At 38.9% G+C, this 25,445-nt stretch overlaps 1 protein-coding gene across 8 annotated transcripts in view; it reads right to left on the reverse strand.

Moving 5' to 3' along the window:
• Positions 1-25,445, reverse strand: part of RBM33 (RNA binding motif protein 33) — a 104,294-nt gene that overhangs the window by 71,479 nt on the left and 7,370 nt on the right. For 7 of the 8 annotated variants that reach the window (XM_072964092.1, XM_072964091.1, XM_072964090.1 and 4 more), the window contains exons 2-5: positions 21,662-21,740; positions 17,886-17,934; positions 14,618-14,694; positions 12,114-12,426 (exon numbers count right to left, since the gene is read on the reverse strand). In XM_072964092.1, the coding sequence (XP_072820193.1) occupies positions 12,114-12,426; positions 14,618-14,694; positions 17,886-17,934; positions 21,662-21,740 (518 nt within the window). Of the gene's footprint in view, positions 1-8,790; positions 8,902-12,113; positions 12,427-14,617; positions 14,695-17,885; positions 17,935-21,661; positions 21,741-25,445 lie in introns of those variants that run through there. The other variant, XM_072964094.1, reaches the window with a different exon arrangement.

Below are 25,445 nucleotides of genomic sequence, written 5' to 3' on the forward strand. Positions count from 1 at the left end.
GGGCCTGATTACAAAAGGAGAGCACAAGGTAGGTTTTTTGAGAGGTGGGATGTCCTAGAATGCAAACTTACAGTCCAAGTCTTGGGGTCCAGTTCAGCCCTGAACGACATCAAGGATTACATAAGCTCTGAACTGAAAGTGAGATGCTGCCTGGTCTCGGCTGCCTCAAGTGCAGGCCACTTGGAAACATTCACTAAGCTACGTGCACTCCTTCATCCACTGGTCACTACCTCTCACTCCAAACACTGCACTCCAAAAAAGAAAAAAAGCATCTCCTTTGGCCATGTGGCTTACAGAATTAACTAACCTATCTGCCAAAATGTTGACTTTCTCTGCAATTTTTAACAAACATTATCTAGTATTCCATTCACAAGTAAAATTCCACTGAAGAGTGGTGCTAGATAACAATATAAAAGTTAAATTACCCTAAGTTTATATTTTCTAAGAATTTAAGTATGTATGTAAATCTCTGATTTCATTACTAACACTACCAAAAATATTCAAAGGTCTGATTTTTTTTAAGCTATTTAATTATTCTGAAAACCTGAAAGACATACTTGTAACTCCTAACAGAGTGCATATGAAAACCATCACAAAAGTTCTTTAAAAACAGACAAGTCTAAAGCCGGGGAGAGTACAGATCAAGCGGTAGAGCGCAAACTCAGCATGCACGTGGTCCTGGGTTCAATCCCTGGTGCCTCCTCTAAAAATAGATAAATAAACCTGCCCACCCCTCCAAAAAACTACAACAGACAAGTCTATCACAATCTTATCATACATACATATATAATTAGAAATTCTAAGGGGGAACAAGACCCAGACTTGTATATTGTTTTACATTCTCCAGCTAATTCTGAAATGAGCCTGTGATGTCAGTATTTTGAAAGAAAATTCAACATTCCACCCCAAATCTGAGGGGGAAAAAAATGGGGTAGTTCTCTGAAGTTGAAAAAGAAAATGAAAACAAAACAAAACTGTAGAAAAACATTGCTTTAAAAAACTTCCCAGAAGTTTTTAGTGCTTATAAAATATTTGACAGAGAACAATTCTTTACTGTATCATGAAATACAAATTCTACCAACACTGAAAATTTATAAGTTGGAAAGTCTGAGCAATTAAACTGTGCAAAAATTTCAAGAGAAGAAAATTATAGACCAATATCCTTCATGAATACAGACACAAAATTCCTTAAGAAAAAAAAAACCATATGGAATCTAGCAAAGCATGAAAAGGAAAATACATCATGACCAAGTGAGGTTCCGCCAGGAACATAAGGTTGACTTAACATCCAACAATCAGTCAATTTTACAAATCTTACTTGGAGAAGAATTCCAAATATATGTACATACTGCCCCCTCCTCCAGAGGTGGAAGTGAAGTCTCACCCTCTTACCTTGGGTGCAGACCAGACTTAGTCACTTGCTTCCAAAGAACAGAGCAAAGGAAGTGAAAGATGGTGGCTTTACAGAATTAGTCTGTAACTGGCAAAGGCCACCTCACCACACGAGCAAGGCTGACACTGTCAGGGAGGCCTTGTACCCAGTGGTACGTAGTATGATGGGGTAAGAAAGACGCCTAACCTTGGAGGTATTCTTTCCAAAAACGCATAACCCTGGTCTAATCATGAGAAAAACAGCAGACCAGCCCAGGGCGGAAGACATTCCAGAGGACACCTGGCCAGTATGTTCAGTGCTTCTTTAGACTGTCGAGGTCGTGAAACTCAAGGGAAGACCAACAAACTATCACAGATCAGGAGACATGACAACAATTGGGTTGGATCCCAGAATAGAAAGAGGACATTAATGGGAATACTTGCAAAATGGAAATTAAGTCTGGAGTACAGTTAATAGTTTTTAAAGTCCATTTAATTCACAATAAAACAAGGGATAAAAGTCACAAGACTATCTCAACAGATGCAGAAAAAGCACTGACAAAATTCAACACCTACTTGTGATTAAAACAAAAATCTCAGCAACGAGACATAGAAAAGAACTTCTTAAAGCTGACTGAAAACCTCCAGGTAGCTGATGAAGTACTGAATATTTTACCCCTGCTATCAAGAACAAGGCAGAAACAAAGCCCTCAGTGTTTCTATTCTGCATAGTACTAGAGGTCAGGTCAATAAGGCAAAAGAAAGAAAGAAAAAGTAGGAAATGAAGAATTAAACTGTGTCTATTAACAGGCAACATTATCAAAATATTAGTTTTCCCCCAATTTGATCTAACAATACAATGCAATTTTCATAAAATCCTAACCAGATTTTTAATAGACATTGACAAGTCAATTACAGAACTTTCATGCAAAATTCAAAGGACTTAGAATGGCCAAAACAATCTTGAAAAGGAGAACAAAACTGATGGATTTACAGTACCTGATGCCACAGTAATGAAGACAGTGTAATGTTGGCAATGAAACAAAAAAGAAATTCCAAAGAGACCCAAACCTGAATGGTCAATTGATTCTCAATATAAGCACTAAGGCAGTTCAGTGGGAAAGGAGCTTTACAACAAGGCATTCTACGAGAACTAGGCGAAAAAAAGAATCTCATACCACATGTACGTGTTAGCTGAGACAGATCACAGGCCTAAGTAAACTAAACACAGCTAGTACTATAAAGCTTCCAGAAGGAACACAGGATAGTATCTCTGGAACTCTAGGGTAGTCAAAGGTTTCTTGGAATTACTTAGAAGACAAAATTACTTAGTCTTCATCAAAATTAAATTTTTCTGGTCATGAAAAGATACCTTTAAGAAAATTAAAAACACAAGCCTCAAGCTCACAGAAAATATTTGTCATATATACATACGTATGTATTTATCTGCCCATGGACTTATATCCAGAATACACAGACATGTATCCATCTAGAATACACACAGGTACATACATACTCTACACAGAGAATATACAGACAATATATGTGTATATACAGATAATACATATTCTCTGTGCAGAATATATAAACTGTGTATAGCACATATAGACAGAAGCTTAAAAGACAATTCACATTTTCAAAAAAGGACACAAAGAAGATATATAAGTCAAATAAGTACACGGAATGAAGTTCTATATAATTAGTTATCAGAGAAATACAGATTAAAACCATGATGAGATACCCATTAGAAGAACTAAATGGAAAAAACCTAACAAATATCAAATGATGGAGAAATGAGACTCACACATGACTGGTGGGAGTATAAAATGGTATAAACACTCCGGAAACCCATCTGGCTATTTCCCGCAGCATTAAACATACTTCTACTCTGTCAGTGACCCCACTTCTAGTTCATGCCAAAGAAAACGAAAAGATATGTCCACAAAAAGATGTGTAAAATAAACTTTATAGTTACTTTACTCATAATAACAAAAAAACTAGAAACAACCCAAATATCGATTATCAGGAGAAAATAAACAAAGGTATATCCGTAAAACAGAATGAAGTGTTGACTATTGACATACGTGACCACTTAGATGAAACCTCAAAAACATTACAGTGAGCAAAAGAAACCAGACACAGAGTACTGTATTATTCCATACTGTATGAGCACATTCACATGAAGTTCTAGAACAGGATAGACTAATGTAAGTCAACAGAAGTAAGAACACTGCTTGCCTGTGAGAGGAGTCAGATCTGAACAGAAAGAAACAGGAGGAACTTTCTGGCATAATGGAACTGTTTCTCACCAACAGAAGGATGGTAACTCGGATGCATACACAAATCAAAACACAGAACTGTATGCTCAGATCCGTGCCATTCTGCTGAATGTAAAAGTTATCACCACCTAAAAAGCATTTTACATGCCAATAGTGTAAGGACTTTTTTCAACTTCTCATTTGTTCCTCTACACAAGCCAAAACTATCTAAAACAGCAAACCTTTTTAACCACGTATGAAGACAACAGCACAAATGGCACTGATGTGGCTGTAGAATTAGAAAGGCTGAGAGTCAGTCTTCATATTACATCTTTCTCATTTGTTTCAAGTATACTGATTTCTTTGTACTAACCAAGCAAGAATATCAGTTAAATAAAAGGAGACATCTAAAACAGACCTTTCAATTGAAATTACTTTTTAGTTCCATGATTCAGATTCTAATGTGTACTTAAACACAGTGCCTAGAATGAAGTTGTCTGAAAAACTGCAAGACGTTTTCTACCTACAGTTTGAGCAACCAGAGCCATGAACACTGCAACACAAGATGGAGTGCAAAGGTCTGGTTCATCAACACGCTGCAGACAGCTAATTTAAGAAAATGGGTCAAAAAACTAGGGAGACACTAAGACACAGGAATATGTGGCAAATGAAAACTATTTCTCTCCCTAAGGACTATGCAATTTAGTTAGACTTCTGAAAAAGATAGGAGGACAGCCTTCCAAAGACAAAGCCTGTCAAAAGACACTGAAACAGTACACAACACCCGCTTCCCAGCACCCACAGCAGCGCCACGCACACCAGTTCTCAGTAACGACCTTTCCGATTGACTGGCACGCAGTGATTCCACTAGAGGTAAGAGAACAAGCCCACAGCGTTTGCTGCTAGCGGAGAAGCCCAGCACATCGCCCGCCTCCCAGGACTGGGAGCTCCACGGGGAAGGGTACAGCTCGACTGGCAGAGCCCATACTCAGCACGCAAGGTCCCAGGTTCAATCCGCAGCACGTGTTCCAAGCGGAAATTAATGAAAAAACCCAATTACCTGCCCCTCAGAATACAAACTCCTGAGAGCAAAGAACATTACAAAGAGTTTTCAGTCAATTCAAAAATAAGCAACATAAAAAAGTAAACAAACCAACCATCAGAGACAGAGGATAAGAAAGTAAAAGTATGAGTAATTTCTTAAAATACTGTATTTAAAATTAAAGTATGGGACATACAGCTTAAACGAAAAAAAACAAATAATGTGAGATTTTACTTTCTGCTCTATAAAAAGATTCATATTGAAAACAACCATAAGGATGTTTCATGTGAGTTAACAGCAACTAGAAATCACAGGAGTTAAACAAATGCAATCTAGTTCTTTGCCTTCCAAATGACCAAGGTCAAATTTAAACCACCCTATATTTCCCTGTTCACAAGTTAAATTAACGGCAAAAATATTTTAGGATATTTGGTGTACAAAGTATAAAATATATCACAATCTAGAGGTAATCACTATTACTCTCACACACACTTAGATGTGCAAAGTCATAGAGGGACGGAAGGGGAGGAATTCTATTAGCTTGTTCTTTTCACTTAACGTATCACAAGCCCCTTTCCATGTCCAACAGAGAGCTAGGATATCCTTTGGTGACCTGTAGTCCTCTGGCCGTCATTTACTTAACCCTTTAGAAAAATCTAAGTTGGTGCCATTTATTTTCAAGGCTGCAAACAAATACCTGGTTCATGTTACCTTCGAACACATCCTAGATTAATTTTTGGATAACTTCATCAAAGTGGAATTACTTTCAAGCTTTTGATTCTGTTAATGAACAGTGAAGGAAGGGTCTGTGATTTTACCCTTCTTGCAGCTAATAAGGCAGCCTGCCACTGTTTCATGAAGGCTATGAGAAGGCATGAGACTCCTCATCACAGACTAGGACAATTTATTCCTTGAGGAAGCTGAATTACAGGAGGGGCTCTGAGTTTAGGGAACCCAAGTCTGTAATAATGAGCATAAAGCACACCTGCCCCTTGCTCCAGAGGAAGACACATCTCTCCTATGCTGTTGCTACAGAAACATCTTTGAAAAGCTAGTCAGGAACAAAAGGCAGTCAGCACTTTTTCCCAAAACATGCAGAGACATGTTAGACCCATGGAAAAATGTCTCCTGGCAGACAATAATTCCAAAATAGTCCCCAAATAGATTAGACTATATCTGACCAATTTTTTTGCCAATATTAAAATAGAATTTCAATTGTTTTGTTATTTTATTGAACATATTTTATATACTCATTGGTCTTTTATTTATCTTGTTTGTTGATTACTTTCTCATATTACTTGCCCTTCTTTCTATCGGAGTGCTCATCTGTATATACTGAACATACTATGTACTGAATATATTAACTCTTCCATACTGAATATATTAACTTCACCAAATATGTTAATTCTTAAGCTCATATGTAAACACTTTCCCATACTGTCATTTTTCTGAGCCTGTTTACAGTGTTCTGGAGTATTTAAATGTGAGTAAGTCATTCTTTCCCTTTATGGCTTCGAAAGGCCTAACACCAAGAGCAGTAAAAGACTAAAACCAGGACAACTTAGTGCTCAGTTTTACTCATTCTGTCACATCCTTAATCACAAAACTCCCAATTTTAACTGAACTTGCTGTCACACGCTTACAAACTTGTCTCAGAACTCTGGGACGTGTCTTCAAAGAGTGGGCACGGACCCTTTCAGTTTCCCTGCAATCCGCTGCTTGGATGGACCACGCTAAGAGCAGCAGCTCTGGAACTGTGCGATGGAAGTCTGGAAGGAGCCTCAGTACCTACTACCTAGTGAGGCCAATACCAGATCTGAAGTGCCTTCTGGAATTTTTTTACATTAGTGAGAAATAAATTTGTACTATTTGGTGAGTTTTCTGTTTTGTAGGTAAGACGAAGGCTAAGACGAAGTCAGGAACAAAGGGCAGTCAGCACCATTATCAAAACACTTTCTTCTAATACACTTACAGTTTGGTGTGAGTTAATCTGAGATCTGTACTAGCATAAGGTACAAGGGAGGGATCTAACTTTTCCCCAAATGATTAAGACTTCCCAAGTATGTGTGACATATTGTCATATAACTCACACATGATATGAGTTCATTTACTTTAAGGCTGGTCATTAATGATCATTAACGTTCCTCCAAAAATACTGCTCTCTCTCCCTCAATCTCTCTTCGAAGACACTGAAAATAGAAGGCAAAATTACCATCTTTTAAATAAAAACATACTTTTGCCTCAATGTTTTAATGAATACAGATTAGGAATTGAAGTCTGAAATACCTGGATCTACAAGCAACAGCCTGTCAGTTCCAGAAGGCACCCAGGCAATAGTATCACACCTACCAGCATTCTTACTCTTTAACTGCTTTACAATAGAATAATTTGTATCTCCAGAGAGCACTTAAGGATTAAAATCTACAAAATCTTTTCTCATTCTAAAAATGCTACAAACACAACACATTATCAGAGTAAGGACAATTATCACCTGAAATACTCAAAGAATAAACTATGGGGGGAAACCAATGAAATTAATTTTCCAACTACAAAATACCACAAACTCATAGGACACGAACTAATTAACGGGTGCTGGGTTCCTCCATTTCCCTCTCTACCACTCACTCCCAGAACACTCTTCACAGCTCCCTCTGCTGCCCCGCTACCCACCCACACACCCTCCTTTGACGGCTTCTTAGACTTCTCTCTCTGACGCCTTTCGCCCAGATCACCCTTTCCCAGGTCTGACCTAGGCTTGTGCTGGCTTTTCCCTGGGCAGAGCGCAGAGGAGGTCACGGTCTCCCCGAACCTCGGTGCAGGGGCCGACCACTCAGTCAGCACAGAGCCGTCACCGACAGGGAAACCACTTCTCATTCAAGTCTTCTTCAGCTTTGTCTTGGTTCCTTGGGCTAAATATATTTGTCTACAACTGGAGAATGTGGGCAAAGGGCTCTTTCTACTATTCTTCTATCTTTTCTCTAAGCTCAAATTATTTCAAAGAGTAAGAGCGAGACAGAGAGAAAGCAAGAAAAAAAAAAAAACAAATTTAGCTTGTTGGGGAAGAGCAAGGATGTGCCCCAGAAAGTGCCTGCACATGGCACACGTGCTCACGTGCTGTCACAGCGCTGCATTAGGCGGACAAGGGTAAATAAAGTGTTCTGTATACTGAGTTTCTAAGACTTTGGGGTAAGACCTAAAGTAAATAACCTAAGCCAGGGAAATACCACTTCTCATGATTTCTTGAGAAAAAGAAAGAAAAAAGTATTAAGGAAAATAATTTAGAAAAAAAACATAAATAATGAGAAAAAAAATTAAACCAGCAAGTCCTAAGGCCATGGAACGATTCTACGGCCACAGGCTGGCCCGCGGGACAAGTTCCAAGAACCTGTGAGCCTGCACCTCACGCCACAGCTCTGCAAGTCCCAATGGCGTCCCAATGGCGTCCCAATGGCGTCCGTTGTCCCAGACCTGCCTCACGGGGGAGGTCTCCTCCATAAAATCTCAGCGCCCCCGCCCTCCCCCACACCGCCTCCAGACGCACACCTGACCAGAGAGGCCTCTGCGAGCTCCTACAGCATGCACCGCAGCCTCTCTTCTGGGAGGCTCTATTTCTACGTTCACATCACTGGAATTGGCCCACATTTTCTCTCTCCTCTATTAGGCTTCAAGTTCTTTGAGCATAAGAACCAAGCTTCTCAATTATCCTTGTTTCTTCAGCACCTAACACAGCACCTAAATAGAGGGAACTTCGCAGTATTTTTGAAATAATGCTCAAAATTAATTAATAATAATTAATTTAAAATAATCACAGCACTCCTTCCAAAGCACTAACATATGCTTCACATTCTGAAAGATTTCTAGGCACATCCCCATAAAACATTTAAAACATTCTAACACTCAAAGGGCAAACAGCTATCTGGAAATCACAGCTCAGCAGAACTCACTGCCCAAAGACTAGAAAGCTCAGGGGCATTTTCTGTTTTTTGTTTTTTTACTGCACTCACACTTCAAAGAAGAGATGTATGAACTTCTCACTAACACTAAAAAGAGGCTCGTTTTAAATCTGGAAGAAAAAAAAAACCCACAAACTTTTGGACTCTTTAAAAGATGAACAAATACCTCTTCAGTTTCAGGAGCAACCTGGAAATCAGTTATCTCATCTAATTCCGCTTCAGCAACACAGTCTTCCTGCTCTTTCATCCCTTGCTGCCCACAAGCCTGCAAGTATTCTTCATCCTAACAGCCATTAAAGAGAAAGTAAGTTTTCCTCCTAGAGCTTGGGGGGTTTAAGCACTGTTCATCTTCATGACTCATGCTTAGTTATGTTAGCGAGTTTTTCCTTTGGCAATTACCAGACGGAGTGGACAGCACTAAGCACACCCCCGGAGGAGGCCTCCCGAGTGGCCGCGAGAGCGGAGCGCAGTATGCCAACCCGGTCGCTGCAGTGAGCGACACAGGCTCAGCTTCCAGCTCCCCTAAGAGCTCTGACAAACAGCTCTTCTTAAAATCAACTGTAAGGGAAAATAATCTCAAAAAGCTAGTGTGCGTACACTTGCCCAGAGCAGCTCAGCAGCAGTAAGGGGGCTGGAATCATGCCCAATCAAACCATTTTCACAGCAACAGAAGACAACAAAAGTACAAGCAATTCAATTCAACGAAGGAGCTTTATTAAAAATCACATGCTAGAATTCACTTCTCCATTAGCCACCCCATCCAGTTAGAAGGATGATTCCAGGAATGTATGAAATGCAAGGGGCACATCAGCAGGCAGGCATCTCTTGAGGGCATACGGAAGGAAGCAAGCAAGCTGGCTAAAAACAACAACTGCAAGAGAAAGGGCTCCCACGGGCACTCCTAACAAGTGACAGGGCCTGATGCTACCCGGGGGGCTGAATGTCCCAGCAGCCCCAGCCACTAGCTGAAATGATCAGTTACGAGGTGGGCAAGGAAGAGCGAACGACCTGCTGAGAACACACACCAGTCTCACTACAAAGAAAACAGCTGCATTTAAGGTGACAGAGCACCTCAGTTCCCACAACTGTCCCTCCAGAGTAGCCACACACACTGGGTTTCACTTCCCAAGACACTGTACCATCCTATCAGAAAGAGCCACCAGCACTACCCATAATTCACTGAGAGCAGAACTGTCGGATTTCAAATAAGGTCAGGTGATGTGAATCAAAACCTTCAGCCAGTACACAACGGAGCCTAGTCTACACCACCAAATCCCCGCTGGGAAGCAGAAATCTGCTGTTCCGTAAATTAGCAATCTGAAACTGTTCTTACAGAACAATGTTTTATGAAATCTCAGTCTATGTTAACTTTAAAGGCCCTAAATAAATATGATTGTGCTCAAAAGTACAAATCACCTGACAAACAATGCTCTACGATTCTGCTAAATAATAAACAATGTACATTCCTTCCTAACAGAAGAATATACGTTTTTATATCAAATCCTAATTCACTCTCAAGATCAGGACAACAAAATTCAAAAAAACTTAAAAATCTTCTTTCGAGTATGATAGGAAAGAACACCAGAGTTATACTACCAAGTTTTTATGTGGATCTCGGTTTCTTCTCATGTAAAAGTGTCCCTTCCCATCGTAAACTTCTGTGGCTTTATGATTCTACGCTCAGTTATACACAGAATCCCTCCTTGTGGCCTTATGAGTGAGCTCGAGCAGGTAGAACATACTTCTGATCAGCAGCGTTCAACTCTAGCTTTAGAGTTAACAAGTCCTAATGAGGACAGGAACCACATAAACCATTTAATAAATGAAAATACCACTGGGACATGTGGAGATACAATCTAATCATATGTTCGTTAGTCTAATAATGAATAACGTGTGCATCAGTGACAGCCTAAGAGGACAGTAAGAAGCCTGCACTGCAGAGCTGGGGAAAAGTATTTCACAGCTTAAGTCCATTTATCTCTTCCCATGTGTGGTCTTCTTACATGACCACACACAAGCACTATCAAGCCCTTTCCACACTGTGACTTGTTCCACTAAATTCCAAGTTCACAGAAAGCAGGGGCCATGCTTCATGTCTCATGTTTCAGCAATATTTACGTGCCCACCGCTTGGGCTGGTACATATCTGTTGAGCTGTTGAATGTACAAGATGTTGACCAACCACCTTACTTTTCAGGTGAGTGGTAGAAATAATAAAATGCTCTTATCAGGGAATAACCAGGCCCATTTTTAAAGAATTCTGGCTTAATTTTTAGGAAACATTTTAAATTATAGTGTCCCACTTTAACATAGCATACAAACACACCAGTATGCCAGACAGCACCTGTCCACACTACTGAAGGATTTACTACCAAAACAGACCATTACAGAGTTATCAAAAGAACAAGTACCAATGCCTTTTACATGATTCTGTTTACCAAAGCTACAAACACTTTTCATTACTGTATCTACTGAAGAGAAAGCATTCAAAAGGAATCAAATCTTAAAAATAACCATTGACATGCACAAACACATCTGTGTCTAGAACCAAGTATTCTAAGGCTCCACATAAACAACTAATCCCTTTCAAAACCATACACACATATTTTTTTTCTGAAATGCAAGCTTACTCTGAATGAAAACATTAAGAGATAAAGGTAGCTCTCTAACCCTAACTCTGCGTGCCTTCACCCCATCCCAGCAGCCCCACTGATACTTCACCTCAGTGAAGCCCAGTGTCCAGAAAACCCCAAAATTCTACTGCAGCTACGGAGATCACATCCTTCCAACATAAATTCATTAAAGGCTTGTTTTAAAAACAAATGTCTTTTAATAATGAATCAAGACAGATGAGCAGTATTTCACCAGCACCTTTTTTCCTTGACAATTCAACCTAAAAAAAAAAAAAAAAAAAAAACTACCTACCAGAACCACCTTTCTGAAATAAAAATCAGCACAATCTTTGCTTCCTGATTACAGATAACAAATTATGTGTGACATTTCCTAAACTAACCTCCAATCTCTTTATTCATGTTTAGACAGTTCTCAGTTACAAAAAAGGATGAATGAACAGGACATCAATCACTTTGGAATATTAGCACCTTAAAGATGTCTTTAGCAGGTCAATAATCTTTTCACCTTAGAAGGACTTTATCAGATCTTGTCTAAAGCCTGGATAAAAGCTCTGCATTAAGTACTTCTAACAATTCACAGTGTATCTCCACCACACAAAGCTGTTTTCTTCCTTAGGGTGCAATCCTCAAGGTCACAATTCTGCGCAGCCTTCCAGAATGACAAAGGAGCATTACCTCCAGCCAAACAAGCTGTCAACACAAACTTTGTCATAGCTCAGATAAAGAAACTGGCAGACAGTGATAATAAGGTCTAATTTCCCTCCCTCCCAGGGGAGAGAAATAGATTTCAAATCAGTCTGGAAACCTATGCCCAGGCAGCCACGTTATCTTTAGCCACACAAAGGAGGAAGACTCACTGTGAACTCATCTAAAGGCTCATTGATCTCGATGTCTAACACCTCGTCGCTGTACAGTTGCCCCTCCTCCGGCTCGTCCACATACTCCATGTGCTCTTCCGTCAGCTCAGCGCCGTGGCCTTCATACTGTCCTTCTTCCGCGTACTCGTGAGCATACAACTCAGACCCGTCGGACTTGTGATAAACGAGTTCATCCTCTCCTTGCTCGTACTCGGATTCTTGTTCTCCAGACTGGTCATTAGTGTTGTCAGACAGTTCAAACGATGTGACCATGCCAGATGTGGTGTTCAGACTAATTGTGACACCCTGAGAACTAGAGAGAACAGAAATACAAAGGAAGGCCCACCACTGGAGTAGAGCTCCAAACTAAATCATTACATAAATTAACTGTTGCAAAAACTGGCAAAGGTAGGCCAGAGACCGACCGACGCACACGGACTACCACAACGCGCAAAGGCAGAGCTCAGTGCGCTGCACACTAAGCCAGCACCGGGGACTCCTCTGGCGCACAGGACCCCCGCCGCCGCCGGCTGCAGGCTATCTGAGCAGGACGGCCGGCTCCGCCACGGGAGGCAGGTCTAACCGGCGAAAGCCTGAGACTGAGAGCAAGCCGATGCCGTCCCACTGCGACTTTCAGAATGACGAGGGCGGCACCTGTTTTCTAAGATCTCAAAGGAAAAATAGGAGTATTAACCTATAAACAGAAAACCACAGATGGAATTTTAAGAGCAATCTGTTTTCTTTTTTAAATCTGTGGTGCAAACTATAAACTCCTATTTAAAAAATCAAAATATTAAAAATCTGTGTGAAAATACATTCCAGTGTTTGACTAAAGTTTGTACTAGTCACAAATTTCAAAAAAAAAAGAAGTTAATTTCTGGGGGAAGCTCAGAGCTCAGTCCCCAGTACCTCCGTTAAAATAAATAAGTAAATAAACCTAACTACCTCCCCCCGAAAATAAAAAAATTTTTTAAAGCAGTTTGGGGTATACCTCAGTGGTAGAGTGCATGCTTAGCATGTACAAGGTCCTGGGTTCAATCCCCAGTACCTCCATTAAAAAAAAAATGAATAAATAAATAAAGTCTAATTACCTAACCCCCAAAATGAAAAAAAAAAATAAAAATTTTTAAAAAGTTAATTTCTGAGTAAAATAAAGATGGTTTAAAACTGCAAAAAAATCATATTCCACCTATTAAATAACAACAGCTAAATGCCAAATAATTAGGAGGCAAGATAACAGCACTTAAAATGCAAGGTTTTGTAGATAAATCTAAGTTACACATATTAGTATCTAATCCTAATAAAAAACTGAGTATGCCATATAGACTTGAAAATACTATACAGCCCAAAAATTTTTTTCAAAGGTATAGTTCAAGGGCAATTTGAATAAGTCAAAAGATCAAAGTATAATAATGATGTCAGAGAATGGAACAGAGAAACTTAAACTGATAGAATAAATTAATTTAAAACTTATTTTTATCCATAAAAGTTACTCTATGTTAGAAAACCTATTACAACAAATCTACAACAGCTCAATAATGGCATATATTTGTTAATTACATTTATAAGCAAGAAGTGTCTCTTTACATTTTCACAATAAATGCTTCCTCATAAAACTGAAAAACTTATTCTGCCTAACAGTACACGAAATACCCCTTCCTCTTCGATAACAGAGCTTACTGTGTCAACAACAGAAAGACAGTCGTCATTGCCGTGGACTGAGTATGTGTGTGTCCCCCCCAAAATTCATGTACTGAATCCTAATATCCAATGTGACGGTGTCTGGAGGTGATTTGGGGAGGGGCCCAGGTCATGAGAGCAGAACCTTGTGAATGGGATTAGTGACCTCAGAAAAGGGACCCAAGATGGCTTCCTGACACCTCCCACCACTGGAGCACACAGTGGGAGGGCTGGGGGTCTTCACCAGAACCCAGCCACGCTAGCACCTTGGCCTTGGACTCCCAGCCTCCAGAACTGTGAGAAATAAATATAAATTTCTGTTGTTTGTAAGTTATCCAGTTTATGATATTTTGTTATTGCAGCCCAAGCAGACAAAAACAATTATATTCAGATAGTCAGCTAGAGTCTAAAGTAGTCAAAAAGAATTGCCAAAATGACAATTCACTTAACAGATTAAGTATAAATAAAAACTATCTAAAATGAAAACAAAAGCAGTAACATCAAACAGCAACCAACAGTATCAAGAGTCTGAGGCCACTGCCCCCTATTCAAACAAAGGAATTCTTTAAAAGACCTGTACGTACCTGTACACAACAGAGCTCACAGAGGTCATTAAATACAAGACCAGTACTGAGTTTAAACAGTTGATCTATCTATAGGAAAATATATATGGCTTCCACACTGAAGAATTACATTAATACCCCGTTTAGAATATAATCATATGTTAAAGATACAGTACCACATTATCAATTATATCCCATTATAATTATAATTTATAGTTACTATCAATTTAAAGAACATTTTAATGAGCTAATACTGAGTACCTGAAATTTTCTTCGTCTTCATTATCGCTCTGTAAAAGATCATCATTCAACTCTTCATCTGACAAATCCGACTGATTCTAATTAAAATAAGAAATGTAATTAATGCAAGTCACTTCTACATGTTGTTACTTGTTACAAAAGTGCACAATTACGCTGACTGGATTCTTTCTAACCTTGTTATTAGAACATTTGCCATTCAGAAAGTTTTCTCAGTTTGATATAACCAGCCAAAAGTCAAGATTCCACATATAGGCGGAGGGCATAGCTCAGTGGTAAAGTGCGTTCTTAGCATGCACAGGTCCTGGGTTCAATCCCCAGTACTTCCACTAACAACAACAAAAACAACTTAAAAAAAATAATAAAAAGAAAGAAAAGATTCCACATATGGCATACTAGCTAACTACCTCAGACAAATTTTTAGATGCACAGTCAAATAAGTATAGAAGCAGCAAGTATAATGATCCTAACAAAAGAAAAAGAAAAAAAAAAAGGCTTTCCTACCAAATAATTTTTCTTATCATACACACAAAAAAATGGTATCCTTAAGATTTGACTAAATTTAATACTGTCAGTGCTCAAAAATCTAAAGATGTTTTAAACAAACAAAAAAAATAGTGGAATTTTAGAAACAGGCAGATTTTAGGTAACTGGGTTGCCCCACTGAAATGGTAAGGGACTAAAATAAAACTTTGGCTTGTCCAGTATAGATGACACATGAAAATGACTCTGACTAAGTTAGACCCCACTCTTGTTCCTGACAGGTTTGTGCACTCATCACGTCAGTCGGCAGAGGCAGCCTAGTGATTTTGACAACTGGTCAAATTTCTACAGTTCCAAGTTCTGTTAAGTTAAATACACACCAGTACCTTAGATTTAAGGGTAGTGAGGGCTTTACACCTTCCTCCTCTATTAAAATTATTTCTGTGATACGTATAAATTACCACTTCCCTACCCCCAACACACACATAAGGGGAAAAAAAAGAAAGAAAAAAACTTGTGTTTCTACTTAAAGATGAAAGAAACAAATAAGCAGTCTTTTCCTGGCATTTTATAGCTTATAAAACTAAATTTCAAAAAACAGGTCTATATATACTCTTCATTACAGCAGTTTTGATGTAAGCTAAAAATATCAATCTTATTAGTAGTTCTTATTAGTTGCCAACAGAATCTGTTATCCATCGGCAGGGATGAGCCAGGCCTGCTACAGGACAATCTAAATTTAGCTGCTTAATTCATTAAATAAAAACACAGGAAGTCTTTAAAAATTAACAATTCAATAAAAGCCAGATTTCATTCATTAAAGGCTACTTCCTTGAGTTTTTTGGTTCAACTTTTAAATATTTGTCAAAAATCAGTGAACCAATAAATAACACACCAAACAAACAAAATAGAGGATATATGTTGTGGTGGCCCTGATGGCAATCAAATCTTACTTTTTTTGAGTTCTGAGGATTCAACTTCCTGTGTCAGTTCTGAACCTGATGAGTAACAGACACGGGAGGCACAAAATAATGATCAAAATGACCAAAATACCCACTTTACTGATAAAGCTGGGATGCAGAGTCAGACTAAATCCCTGAGGCCAAAACTGACTTTCTACGACTACATCCAATGAATTAGTGGGAAGTAATTCCTCAGGCAAGGGTAGGACAGCTGAGGAGGAGTCTGCCTGAGGTGGTGTGCAGGAAGCAGGGCAAAAAAAGAGCAAGTGACCATGAAGACTCGTGAAATCAGTAGGGCTCATGGGGCTCCCTGAGAGAAACACAGGGCAAACTAGATACATCAGGCTTGCCCAAAGGTAGAAATCCAACTTCATGTAAAAAAATTTTACAATAATTAAACATTTTAACATCTAACTGGTACTCCTCACTAAAGCATCTTAAATAATTACAGTGGAAACAACGTGTCTACATTAGGGTAGTAGACTCTCAAGGGCAGTGAGTGCACTTCAAGGATGTGCAGACTAACTCACTGAGCCAGAAAGAAAACATTTCCTCATTTCCTCTGTGACCATGACACAGGAAGGACTGGCCCTGGCACACTGAATCATAGCACGTCTGTGGCACTCTAAGGCCAGAGCATGAGCTCAACACGGACAGGCTGCGGGGAATTCTCACTGGTTTTCTGCTTCCAGTCACTCCGATGTATCCACATTTACTTGTATGAGATCAAGTGGGTTTACAGGTAACTGAACTAATTCTTATCTAGCGATACAGGTGATGACAGAGCCACTTAAGGGAGGAAAGGCTGTGACAGGCCAAAGCCAGGACACCTGCAGGTCGATGGTGCAGTAAGAAACAGGACACAGAAAAGAGTGGCCACAACAAATTCATGGATTAGAGCAAATGGTAATAATGCGGCACAGGAAGTTACAGGACAGTGGCAGAAGCAGCACTCCTAGTGCTGGGTCTTCATCAGCTGTAAGGCTGAAAGGAGACTCTAACAAGAGCGATAAAGCAGGCAGCTGGTGTGACCCAGTCACCTAAGAGTATAATGAGCTTGAGTATAACGGCTGACAAACTAGCCAGCACAATCTGAAGTCTTTAAAAACTAAGCATAAAAAACTATCTTGATATTGAATGTGAATAACAAGTGCCTTTAAACTGTTAATAAAATAAAAATCCAGTATTTCACTTTAATCTTTAACTTTTTATTTCTATTTTTAATGTATACTTCATAACATTCAAAACATATTGGTAGAATGATATATATACATACATACACAATACAGAAATAGATATACACACACTAGAAGTAACTACTTCAAAGTTTTTACTTGATCAAAAGTTTAGAAACTCCTACATTAAGTTTTACACTTTTATTCTTATTTATGTAATGTGTGTTATATTTGAGTATATTTATTTTTAAGCTTATCTCTGAATACTCCAAAAAAGTGAATTCCAGATCCAGTATGCAAAATATTTTGTTTTCAGTATGCAAAATATTAACCACCAAATATTAAGTTCCTCCAGGACAAGTGGTAGTTTTGTTAACTGTTTTCATAAGCTCAATAGCTGCTAGAATGCCTTGACATACACAGGAGGGACTAAAATATTCGCTTCAAGGATATAGTCCCTGAATTGTAAGTTATCAGAGAATTTACTAATAAACAGTCAACTCTTTGTGCATTTAAAGAGTAATTCAATTCACAAAATTTTGATCTATACCCAACTTTCCAGTAACACATCCCAAGCATGAGACATATTCCTATATTTTAAGTGCAATTAAAAGACTATCATTTAATTTCAGGAAGACCTGTATTTCTTACCTTTTTGCCAGACAGCAAATCTTCTCCAAGTAAGTCGTCTTCAAGTTCACTGTGGAAAAAAAGAGACAATGCATTATTCCTACTACACTGGCAAGTTTGTAGATTACTGGGAAATGTACCCAGGACTTTAGGGTTTGGGTACTTTCACGTTAAGTTTGCTATACCTTCCTTTATCTTTCTTAATAATGAAAAACATATTTTCAAATATTAGGGAACATCTGGCCCTTTAAGTATGTGAGGTTTTGCTACAGGAGTTGGCTCTCACTAGACTTTTAATCTTAGTTTTTCATCTCAATATGAGATCTTAATTTCTTTGGACTTGTTCATTATTCAGCAAAAGAAGAAACTATAATAAGTAATACCTATGCTTTCTCTTGTGTTTTAAAATCTATGATGAGATAGGAGAAGACAGATGCCCAACATCATTAACTAGGAAAATTTAAAATCAAAACCACTGAAAGACCATTTGACACTCATCAAACTGAAAAAATTAAAAAATGAAAAATCAATGCTGATGAAGACATTCAAGTAAATCATTACTAAGGGAATTATCTTCATATAACATAGAAGTCATGTCAGTTGTCTGCATTTTTTTTCAGCGTATTTACGTTATAAAGTGATCAGAAGCAGGTCTTCTCACAAATAAAACAGAAATCCTTCATCAAATGATCTTCAGTTAAAACATTCTGAATAGGCTATCTCTTTCCTACCTAGATACAGTCTGATTAGTTTCCTGACTCACTCTTCCCAACTTTCAAAATGGTCCCTCTATTATCCAGTACACGGAAGAGGCAGTTTTATGCTTTAAGAGTATCAAATAAAGAAATATCCACGACACAGAATCTTCATATGCAAACATGCACTGAAGATGAGTGAAGAAAGGAGAACGTTCATAAACAACACTGGACAAGTGCTATTCACACAAGAAAAATTAGAACCCTGTCTCAGAAGGTAACCAAAACCCAATTCCATCACAGCAGAGAGCCAACTAATGTCATGACAGCCAGAGTAAATTCCCAATGAACAAACACTAGGGCAATTCAAACATAAGAATAGTAACTATAATGGATAGTATAAAAAACACATGCAGTACTTAACTCTATGAATTCAGAATGATTCAGAAAAAAAACTCACCTCTGGAGGATGTTAAGGAAATGACCCACTATTTTGAAAACTGGTAAATAAAAGTAAAAGAATGAAGCACTTATGCTGTACCTCAGAGGAACCAAGAAGTTTACAGAAGGATCACAGCTAACAAGGCAAGACAGAATCAGGATGTCACCACTCGGACCATCTAATGGCTAACATCACAAAAAGTCAACGAGACCCTGTGCAGCTCCCGGTGGGGGAACATACCACCAACTAAGACACTGCCGAGCCCCTATTCCTGCCCAAATTCAAACCTGAATCTAATCAACCTCTAGCTCTAACTATTAATTTACAGAAAATGTAAGAGGAACATACTAAACACACTCCAGGAGATGCAATCAGCAAAAGCAGAAATTCTACAAGATAAACCCCTTGTTTCTTCAACAAAAATTTCAGAGAACTAATAAAAACTGTGGGGAGAACATACAGATGAAATGATACTTAAAAAATATATCAATCAATTATGTGTAGCTTTTACCCAGACTCCAGTGCAAACTACAAAAGAGCACACAGACACATACCCACACTGTATGTGTGTGTGGGTATGTTTGTAATATACATACAAGACAATAAGGGAAATGTGAACATTAACGAGACATTCATATTAAGGGACTTTTTAAGATATAACTCTTATGGCTATATTTGTAAATCCTTTATTTTTTAGAGAGATACAATCTGAAACATTTTCCGATGAAATACGCCTGGGATTTGAAGAGGGCTGCAGAGGTTACAGGTAATACAAGACTGGCTACACACTGACACTGCTGACGATGAAGGATGGCACATTACCTGCACTGTACTATTTTACTTTCACATACGCTTGAAATTCTCAATAAACTAAAAAAATCAATCAATTGAATCAATTTCAGGCGGATTATGTGCCTAACTTTCATAGGAACATAGAGGACACACCAGAATACAGGCAGGGAAGAACTTCTTAAGGACAAGCAGAAAGCAGCCTGGCTGACATCACATGTCTCCTGAAGTGATGCCCTCAGGAAGGCCACAGCACCACCAGGAGCACTCCTAACCAAATGCATAATAACTTGACCCCAGTCCTGAGGAGACACTACCAAGACTGAGGGTTGGTCTACAAAACAAATGAGGTGTACGCTTCAAAAATGTCGAAGTCATAAAAGACAAAGGCTGCTGAATTCTTCCAGGTGAAAAAACCAAGGGGGGGTAGCAGGGAATGCAACATATGATTCTGAATTCAATCCTGAACCAGAAAAAACAGGAAACTCATTTTTTGACTAAAAAGGTCATTACTGGGGCCACTGACAGAACCTGGATAGATTTAGAAGTGGCATGACACCTGCAAACTACTGTCAAATGGTGGAGAAACAAAAGAAAAGTTCGGGGGGTAAAGAGTGAGAGAAGGATGTGAATGACAGAAAGCAGCTGTCAGAGAGAGGGCACGTGAGAGTTTCTGTGTCATTCCTGCACCTTTCCGGTAAGTCTGAAATGATTTTCAAATACGCTTTTTTCATATTTTAATTACAAAGAATAAACAGAAACCATAAAGAATCCCTAAAACCAATAAGGAAAAGACAAAAACCCAAAAGGAAAACAGACATTAATACGAACAGATGACTGACAGACAAGAAAATCCAAACGGTGAAGAAACTACAAAAATACACTTAAGATTTTTTCAGCTCCCTACCAGAGGCCTTTACAGAAAACCAGTTGTCAATGCTTCTCACTAGGACCATTTCTCTTATAGGAGACTTGTTCCGAGCTCTAATTTTTTATAGACTGCCTAAGAATCACTGAAGAGCACACAGTTTCACGCAGGCTGTGAGAACTACATAGTCTTTAATGTAGGTTTCTCAGTAAAACTTCTGGGACATCACAGTCTTCAAACAGCGCCAGGTATTCTCTCTTTCTACAGCAGTTTCTCAGTGTTGTTCCTTATTCCGATCTACTTACCTTTATGACTAAACTTCCTGACTGCAACTCCAAGGTAATGTTTACATTTTCAACATAATGCTTAAGATGGTAAGAAACAGGCACCAAATAATCGTCACCTGAGAAGGAACGCGCAGGTGACGCCCTCGGCACCCCACCACCCCCTGCGCAGGCCCTCCCACCCCTGCCACAGCCCTCGCAGCAGCAGTCGCTGCGCCGAACTGACATCTCCCACTGCTGTGGGCGTTTTTATACTGTTTGTGTGTTTATTCCTAAACAGGTATTTTCATCTTCACTAGTAAACAGAGAAACACAAATTTACATCACAATGAGATACAGTTTTACACATACTAAAATAGCAAAAATGTTAAGGTGCAGCCAAATACTGTGTAAGACATGGACAAAAGGAAACCCCACTGCTGCTGCTGCAGGCACACTCCTCCAACGGCAGCTCGGGCGCCCAGCAAGTTAACGCCATCACTATAAAAGCACAGAGACAAGACACCCAGGGCTCCACTGGCAGCCATGTACACAGCACAGGCCTGGACCTGGAGCCCACCACAAAGCCCTCCGCCTAGAGCGCCTGTCCTTGCCCCATGTTAGCCCAGGAGGGACAGGCCTGCTCAAGAAAGAGCATCAGTAGCAACACACTGCTGTCAGTAAAGACCTCTGCATGGCCAAGCGGCAGAATGACAGGAGTCAGCACGGACCCTCCATACCTGTCCCAGTCTTCGTCTGCAGCTCTTCTCCGCCAGGACCGCTCTGCACCAGGCTTATCAAACTGGTCAAAGTCATCATCTGTGAGGGAGACACCATGGATTTAGTCTTATTAAATTAAAACTGACACATACAGATACTCAAATACTGAAACAACTTGTTTCTTTCAAAGATTCCTGACATGACATTTTAAAATACTGAAGTTTCATATACAAGGAAATTTCTAGCCATTTTTAATCATTAAAAATTTTTGCAAATTATGCCCCAGGGCACAGTTGAAGGTGTGATCAAATCAAGAGGTAGTGAGAAAGAGGCCAGCCAAACCACCACTGTCCCAGGATGACCATGGGCATGCCCAAGGCTGTGGCCCCTGTAGGGTAACATCAGAAGCTTCACATTGCCCAGATGTAGGGGAAGGGAACAGGCTTTACTTAAAACCTAGCCAGTCACCAAACAGGTAAACAAGCAAATAACAAACAACAGGCTCAGGGTGGGGAAGTGGAGAGACCAGCACCCAGAGTTGACACAAAATATTATCTAAAACGTCCAATTTCCAACAAGAGGTTACAAGGCATACAAAGAAACCGGAAAGTACAACCCATTAGAAATAAGGCAATTAACTGCCTGTGAAAGGACCAGACGTCAGATTTAACAGAAAAAGACAAATTGGCCATTACACATATGCTCAAAGAACTAAATGAAACCACGATTAAAGAACCAAAGGAATGTCTGATGACAATGTTGCACCAAATAAACAATATGAATAAACAGAAATTATTCTCAAAAACCCAAAAAGAAATTCTGTAATTGAAAAATAACTGAAATGAAAACTTCACTAGAGGGGTTCAACAATCCATTTGAACTGGCAGAGGAAAGAACTGGTAAACTTGAAAATAGATCAGCAGAGATTATCCAATCCAAAGGACAGTAAGAAAAAGTGAAGAAAAATGAACACAGCTTCAGAGAAATGCGAGACACCAGTAAGCACACCAATACGTGTAAGAGGAGGAAGAGAAACAGGAGAAGGAAAAATTTTTGAATAGCTGAAAATTTTCCAAATGTATTGGAAAATAATAATCTATACATGCAAAATGTTCAAGAAAGTCAAAGCAGAAAACACAGAGATCCACAAACTCACACATCGTAGTCAAAATGTTTTACAGACAGGGAGAAACCCTTAGCAGTAGTAAGAGAGAAACGACCCATCACTTATAAATACGGTAAGAGTAAGAGTTAATGCCCATCAGAAGCAATGGAGGTCAGAGACATATACGAAGTGCTCAAAGAAGAATTCTATATGTAGCAAAACTATAAAATCAAGAGTGAAATTAAGACTTTCACAGATAAACAAAAACAGAAGGAATCTGTTGCTGATTCTCTGTAGTTGACTGACCTGTGTGCCCCAAATGACACATTTAAGTCCCACCACCCCATTCCCTGACCTGTGAATGCAACCTTATTTAGAAGCAGAGTGTGCAGATGTAATTAAGATGAGATTATACTGGACATTAGATCTAACAGATAAATACGAGACGCTCAATCCAACAACAGCAGACTATGCATTCTTCTCAGGTGTACGTGGAACATTCTCTAGGACATACGTTAGGCAATAAAGCAATTCCTAATAACTTTAGAAGGACGGAATCGTACAAAGCACAGTCTTTAACTAAAACAACACTGGAGTGAACTGAACAGGTTCCACTTACATGTGCATTTTTTTCCAATAAATACGCACTACAATACGACACAATCGGCAGCTGGTCGAGTCCACAGATGTGAGACTGTAATTACAGAGAGCCAACTGCAAAGTTGTATGTGGATTTTCGACTGCACAGGGGGTTGGCTCCCTGAACCCCAGCACTGTTTAAGGGTTGACTGGATAATAAAACTAGAAATCAATAATTGAAGGAAAATTGAAAAATTCATAAATAAATGGAAATTAAACAACACATTTCATCAGCCAAGAGGTCAAAGAAGAAATAGCTAAGGAAATAAGAACAGACTTTCAGACAAATGAACCCAAAAAGGGAACATAACAAAGCTTACGAAAGGCAGCAAAAAGTTCTTGGAGGGAAATTCATGGCTGTCGTTGCTTATACTAACAAAGAAGAAAGATCTCAAATCAACAGCTTTACTTTAAATCTTGAGGAATTAGAGAAAGAAGAGGAAATTAAACCAAAAGTTAGCAAAAAGAAGTAAATAATAATGATTAGAAAAGATACATGAAACAGAGACTAGAAAAACACTTTCAAATTCATTCTGAGGCCATTATAAAACCAAACAAAGATACTAAAAGAAAAAAACTAGGCCATTATTCCTCATGAACACACATGCAAATTTTTTAAATGAGCATATAAAATTCAGTAATTAAAAAGATAATACACATCATGACCTGGTTTATCCCAGGAATAGAGGGTTCATTTAACATTCAAAAAATCAGTATTTTTTAAAATCCATGTAATACATCGCATTAACAAACTAAGAGCAGAAAAGCAATAGAAGCAGAAAAAGCATTCATCAAAACCCAATATCCATTCCTTGTAAAAACTCACCAAGTTAAGAATAGGAGGGAATCTCTTTAACCTGATCAAAGGGCATCTTTAAGAAAAACCTACAGCAAACAGCTCAGGTAAAGGCCAAGACTCGGCGCTTTCCCCTAGGTCCAGAACAAGCCTGGGGTCGCTGCTCCCACCACTGCAACTCAGCATTGGAAGGGAAGTTCTACCTACTGCAACCAGGCAAGAAAAAGAAAGAATTCAGACTTAAAACGAAAAATAAAACAGTCATTATTCACAGCAAAAACGATCAGCTATGTAGAAAATCATACAGAAGCTATGAAAAAAAGGTACTGAAACTAATATAAGTGACTTGAATAAGGTTGCAAAATATAAGATCAACATACAAACCAGTATTTTTCTACATACAAGGAATGAACAATTGAAAATTAAATTAAAAAACAAATTATGCAATAACATAAAAATAAGAAGTATATACTAGGGATAATCATAATGAAAAAGTGAGAGACCCGTAAATTGACTGTGAAACACTGCTGAGAAACTAAACACCCAAAGGAAGTGGAAAACTAGGACCCTTGAAAGAAGTTACGAACGGCTGTCAGCGTGGGTAACACAGTAACAAGGGCAAGACCCACGCTCCGTGAAGCAGAAAGCAGGTTGATCCGGGACGTGAACACGGATACGGCAAGAACCACAGCTCAAAATCCTAACCAAGACAAGAACCCTGTGTGCCTATTTTCATTCTTACATTTTTCACACTCATTTCCTTTCTGTTCTCCTTTAGAATATACTGAGCAGAACCAAGAGAACAAAACACTTTAGCCCAGTTTTAAAGGGAACAACAGCACATCCCTGAAGACCAAAGGGAAGATTAATTCAGCAGGATAAAAGTGGTCAATGCCCTTGTCTAGAAACTTTCTTTCTAAGGCTAAACCCTGGACTAGACATGATATTTTATTAAGGGAGTCCACTTTCCTTATTAGCAAGACTAAAAACAGCTACTCAGATTCTTACAATTTTCAATTACACAACAATTAGACAGCTATAATTAATACAACTCCTTTATTTAGCATTCTCATTATTTCCCCATCTCTTCCAGGAATCTGGAACTTAGATGAGAAACCTTACAGACTATTAGCTTGGAATAGGGAACTTGTCTAGCCCAGGGGTCAGCAAACTACAGGCCACAGGCCACAGGCCACATAGGGTCTGCCACCCATTTTTGTCATTTGGCTACTGCTTGATTTATGTAAACAAGCTTTTATCGGAA

Source organism: Vicugna pacos, chromosome 7 (genome assembly GCF_048564905.1).
Source record: "Vicugna pacos chromosome 7, VicPac4, whole genome shotgun sequence".
Classification (NCBI taxonomy): Eukaryota; Metazoa; Chordata; class Mammalia; order Artiodactyla; family Camelidae; genus Vicugna; species Vicugna pacos.